The sequence below is a fragment of the Vigna unguiculata genome, chromosome 3, assembly GCF_004118075.2.
Source record: "Vigna unguiculata cultivar IT97K-499-35 chromosome 3, ASM411807v1, whole genome shotgun sequence".
Taxonomy (NCBI): Eukaryota; Viridiplantae; Streptophyta; class Magnoliopsida; order Fabales; family Fabaceae; genus Vigna; species Vigna unguiculata.
The window spans coordinates 19,442,317-19,448,365 of record NC_040281.1 but is presented as its reverse complement, the minus strand read 5'-3'; the positions used below and the strand labels follow the sequence as shown (position 1 = coordinate 19,448,365).

Sequence of the window (6,049 nt, the reverse complement as noted above, 5' to 3'; positions counted from 1 at the left end):
GATAAAGTGATATTACCGACGATCAAAAATTCGTCGATAAATATTCATTAGTAATTCTAGTATTTCTTGTACTGACTGCACTCTAACTCAAAATCTTAATACAGTAGATTTATAGGTGTGCTTTCTTATATGGTGCTCAACTTTTTCAATTCTATCTAACGTAAAACTTAAACGCATATTTATATTTCTAACAAAAAAAAGCTATTAATTAATTTAAAAAATATTATATTAAAACTTTGAAAACTTAGGTAAAAACAATATGTTTAATATAAATAAAAAGAAAGAATATTACTATAAGAATTTAAAAAGTTGATGTAGATATACATAGATGTAGTAGAAGAGTGGATGTGTCGTGTAGTAGGAGTGAAAGTGGGTAGGGTTTTAGGATTGGGTTGTGGTAGACAAATGTAGAATGATAGGTTGTGCGATGAGTATTTATAGATATGGATAGAATAGGAGATGCTATAATCTCATACACACAACACACGTCTCATTCGTGTATCTAAGTGATGAGATTGGTGATAATGGACTCTAACTCACATCTCCTAACCCTAATACAACTTATAACCTTTCTTTCTTTTTCTTTTTCTTTTTTTTTTTCCATACTCGAAGGTTACAACTTATTGCAACTGCTAACACAACATGACACATTAGCTACTCCTCGCCACGTCTTTCTTTAAGGTTGTTACGTTAATTAAGGTCCTACGGAGCTTCCCCATAAGCCACGTTTCCATGCACCAATCATTTACACCTCAACACATTTTTCAGTCATTGTGAACGGTGTTGGAGTTTATCAAATTAGAGTTAATACATTTTAGATTATGTTTATAATACACTAAAGAGTTATTTTAACTCAATTTAATGTTAGATATTCTTCTAAAAGTTTTCAATTTTTAAACAAATGTTATGATATTATATTTATTGATGACCCTTTTAACTTGCTCTTATCCTAAATGTTATCTATTTTGGTTTGGAGCTCGTGTTTGAAAAACGGATCCCAGAAGATTGAATAAAAAAAATTGAAAACGAAAGCTAGACTAATCAACAAACAAGGATATGGCCTATTTTTGTGTGATAAGTTTTTATAGAGCCACAAAAATAAAACTCTCAACCGAATTAATGGCGATAATATCTATTATAAGAAAAATAAATCTATATTACAAGGTTATTACAATTGGTTAAATTGATGTTAATACAATTATATATATATATATATATATATATATATATATATATATATATATATATATATATACTAACCTGGATTGAAAGTCATTTTTAAAGAAATTATATTTAAATATCAGGTGTATTTTGGGTATAAATTAAAATATCTTAAATTTTCCCAATTTCATATATTCTTTATAAAAAAAAAAATTGTTGAAACAATTATATATTAATATAATTTTTTAACTTACTGGATAATATATTATGTAACATGTTATACTTGTATTCATAAGGTTGGCTTATTAGTGTTTAAAAGAGCTATAGTTGTTTCAATTTTTTAGAAGTTCAAAGTAAATTTAAAGTTTCTTAATACTTTGAATGAGTTCTTATTATAACAACGGACTACGAAATGTTATTTGTATGATTGTAAGTAAAATAAATGTGATTTTTAACCTCTAAAAGGTATAATTTATTTTAAAAAAATATTATTAATCTGCTTACAAATTGACGGGTTAATTATCTTAGAATAAGAATTTCCTTAATTTTATTTATAAATACTCCTTTGATTCTACAATTTTATCGTATTAATGTATTATGCCAATAAATCAAGTTGAGTCCGAATTGTTTTAAATATACTTTTATTTTAATGAGGTCCAATTTATATTCCAATAAATAAACTTACCCAAAATTCTCTTAGTGTTTGGATATACACAAATTTATACATTGTTTGGTAAATTATCTTTAAGCTAAACTATTTTCTTAACCATGCAGATTTGGGTAGCCTTTCAAACTGCTATAACTCATGCTTTTAAACAATTTTACTACTTTATGTAATAGACTAATTCTAGAGTTACATAAGGTTTAGTCAACCATAACATAAACTTCCCTAATTGATTATCAATTTATTTTATTTTATTTTAATAATGACATTAATTTTTAATAGCTTTTGAAAAGTATTACTAAGTATAAATAATTTTATATTACATTTAATTGTAGCATTTATTTTATTTTATATAAATATATATTCAATTTTATGTTGTACAAATGTTTACTAATTACAATTTGTTATTATATAAAATTTAATTTATCTTATATTTCCCTATAGAATAAGAAAAAAAAGTCACACATGGTGGACTTTAATATAAATCAATGTATCTACTTTTATTTTATTTATAATAGTTATTTCTAAAGCACATTAACAGCATTCTATTTATAATGTCAAACTTGAGTAAGATATACTCTAAAATTTAATTTTGAATTTAAATGAATAAAAATAATAAATATTAATTTAATTTAATTTAATTAAAAGTAAAATTCATATTATATTCACATTTTACTTTTCATGAAAATTGTCATTTATTATTTCCGGTGAATAAGGCCACAATTTATAAAATTTATGATTTGAATTACTTTTTATATTTAGTGACTTGTGATAAGGTTAAAATGAATGTTAATTTGTATATTATTTTAAGTTTGAAGTCTTTGATTTATTTTTTAAAATTACAAGAGTCAAAATCAAATTTAGTAAAGTTAACGGAATATATAAAGTTGTTTTTTTTTTTCATGTGTGTTACAATACTGGTATGGGTCAAAATAAAAATAGTTTGGTCAATAACTGATTATTCTGACAAGGTTAGTATGGAAAATAGTTATTTGATATTACTTTTGTACCACAAATCATCCCTGGAAGTATAAATTTAGAGAAACAAATAATTTTGAATGGAATGAACTAAAAAAACAAAATAGATAATAAACTGTAAAAAGGGGGAAGAGTAGTGTAATGTAACTGAAGCAGTTGCTGAATCGTAGTTTGACCTCGAGATGAGTTTGGTCTTAAACGAGTGCCCAGGATTCGGTACCTGAAATTGCCCACTCCAATGTCACTGCCTGCTCAAACACGTTCCTAACGGCCACGCACCAAGAACCACGTGTCTATCACGCGCACATCCGAGAATAGCGAATGTTGTTTTAAACCTGGGGTTAACTTGAATTTTCAAAATAACTGAAGTTAGTTGTTTCACTCAACAAATTTAACCGCTTTTAAAACAAACTCTCAGCATATTATTTACCCATTCCTTTATCTTGTTATCTTGTTAAAACATACAACTCACGTAGGATGAGAAGAAGAATAGACTGTTCAAAATCAAAGGTATGCTGCAGACAAGAGAAAAGCATTTTCTTTGGCAGTACAAAATAAGAGCAATTTTTAAATTTTTAATATTCAGAGCATCAAGTTATGCAGGACGAGGGTGCGGATCTGGGTCAACCAAGTTTGACCAGCACAAACGACAACATTAGGGCTGTTTAAGTAATTAAGTAGTTGTGGTCCCACCTTAACATTTGTTGTGTCCGGTTACATATACATACTTATTTTTGAAGAGGTATTTAAAAACCTTGGCAGTGTCTTTGATGTTGTTGTGGTCCAGGTTTGGAGATTCATACCATCACATTGCATTACCTCCTATATATAACTTGCTACCTAGGTTTTCTTCCCTTTTATCTCTCAAGGGAGAGACAAGAAAAAAGAGAAGAAGAAGAAGAAGTGGTTAACGAAGGACATGAGAACAAGGAGAGGAGCTTGCTATTCTGGAGTAGTGTCAAGGATGTGTTCGGATGTGAGGCTTGCCAATAAAAACAAGGATCTGCACATGCATATGCGTGTGCATGTCGCCGGAGACTCCTTTATTTATAGCCGAAAAAGGCAGAAGAAGACGCCGGAAAAAACCGTTACCGATTACGATTTTTTTGAGTCTTTGCCGGATGACCTTGTAATCTCTATCTTCTGCAAGCTTAGTTCTACCGCCACTAAACCTTCCGATTTTCTCAATGTTTTAATCACGTGCGTAGTTTTTCAACCATTGTTTTCTCTATTCTTCTTACATTTTTTCTCTGGACGGTGTCTGATTCTAGTGTTTGTGGAACAGGTGTAGGAGATTAAACAAGTTAGCACTACATTCGCTTGTTTTGTCCAAAGTCTCACCCAGAGCTTTCGCTATTAGAGCCAAAGATTGGTGCGATTCGGCGCACCGTTTCCTCAAACACTGTGCGGATGCCGGAAATGTTGAAGCCTGTTACACTTTAGGCATGGTGAGTTAACCTGAAATTCAAGTTAGGAAATTTCAAAAATACTTTCTTCTGTGAACAAATTCTTAATTCTTATTGCTTTTTCAAAAATCTAACTTGTTGATTTCTATCTGTTTTGTGTGCAGATTCGGTTCTACTGTTTGCAAAACCGAGGGAGCGGCGCGTCTTTAATGGCGAAGGCAGCGATAAACTCCCACGCGCGTGCTCTGTACTCGCTGGCCGTGATTCAGTTTAACGGCAGCGGCGGAACCAAAAGCGACAAGGACTTACGCGCCGGCGTGGCGCTCTGCGCCAGAGCGGCGTTTCTCGGCCACGTCGACGCGCTGCGCGAGCTCGGTCACTGCCTGCAAGACGGTTACGGCGTGCGGCAGAACATCGCCGAGGGGCGGCGGTTCCTCGTGCAGGCAAACGCGCGGGAGCTCGCGGCCGTGTTGTCGACGAGCGCCGCCGCGCGCCACTGGCTGACGTGCAACCTTCAGCCACAGCTTCGGCAGGGGATCGGATGTCCGTTGCTCAGCGATTTCGGATGTAACGTCCCGACGCCGGAGGTGCATCCGGCGAGCCGATTCATGGCGGAGTGGTTCGCAGCTCGCGGCGGTTCGCCCGGACAGGGGCTGAGGTTGTGTTCACACGCGGGGTGCGGGCGGCCCGAGTCCAGGAAGCACGAGTTTCGAAGGTGTTCTGTGTGTGGCGCGGTGAACTATTGCTCACGCGCGTGCCAAGCGCTCGATTGGAAGTTCCGGCACAAGGCGGAGTGCGCCCCCGTGGAGCGGTGGCTGGACGAAGACGGCGAAGACATCGGAGACGAGGATAGTGACGGCGAGGTCATGGCTATGGCGGATAGTTAGGCAGTTTTTCTCATCGTATCAGTGACGGTAACGGAAAGGGAGGCTGTGTTGGACGGAGGAAGATTTGAATCTATTTTTGGTGAAGAGAGAGAAAAAAAATATTATTAGTTGTCCGTCTCCAAAAAAGAGGTATAGAGTACTTTTTTTTTCTTGTATAGTGAGAGAATTCTCATGGAAAATCGAGAGTAGATTAATTTTCTCTATCTTTCCAATTTCAGAGTTTAACTTTAATTAGAGAATCAATGCTAAGATCTTAATGTGAATTTTAATCCATCTGAGAGTAATTGATACCATTTAAATTTAATATTTAAACATAATTTGTAGAAAATATATGTTAGTTTGGAATTGAGGTGTTGTAGATATGACAAAATTAAATGTAATTAAGTTGAAGGTGGAGGATTTGGTGAGGTGTGATTTGTCTCTATTGATTTAATGCGGCGCCATGTCATAAGTTAAAAAAATAATTCAACAGTTTCACACAATTTTACCTCCCCTCACATGCATGATACATCATTAGGGAGGATTCATTATTTGTGATCCAACAACTTGTTAGTAACTTGATGAAAATTATTACAAAAATGTGTCAATGACAATTTATGCAAAGCAACCTATCATATCATTACTTGGTACCAATAGTTATTCGGAAGATACGATTTTTTATTTTTATTTTATGAAAGACAGCAACCAAATCGCATGGGAAAGGTTTAAGTGAGGTTAATAATAATTACCATTTATGTGTTCTTTGAGTACAACACTAATCTTCAACCACACATTTGTTTCACCTGTTTACAGCATGTTTCTAATAATTGTGATCTATATTTATAGCAAGTTTTTAAACGCCTATTTCAAAATTAAAAAAAACTGTTGTTCATCTGTAAAGTTTTAACTTTAAGACTTTGTTAGTGCAACTCCTTAAGCAAATTAAAACAAGAAAAACATATCTTAATTAGATA

General features: G+C 33.4%; 1 protein-coding gene across 1 annotated transcript; it reads left to right on the top strand.

The window, feature by feature from the left end:
• Nucleotides 1-3,559: 3,559 nt before the first annotated feature.
• Nucleotides 3,560-5,369, top strand: LOC114175619 (F-box protein At1g67340). Its single transcript, XM_028060380.1, has 3 exons — nt 3,560-4,003; nt 4,089-4,251; nt 4,374-5,369. The coding sequence occupies exons 1-3, from the start codon at nt 3,723-3,725 to the stop codon at nt 5,094-5,096; spliced, it is 1,167 nt and encodes a 388-aa protein (XP_027916181.1). The 5' UTR covers nt 3,560-3,722; the 3' UTR covers nt 5,097-5,369.
• The last annotated feature ends 680 nt before the right edge of the window (nt 5,370-6,049 follow it).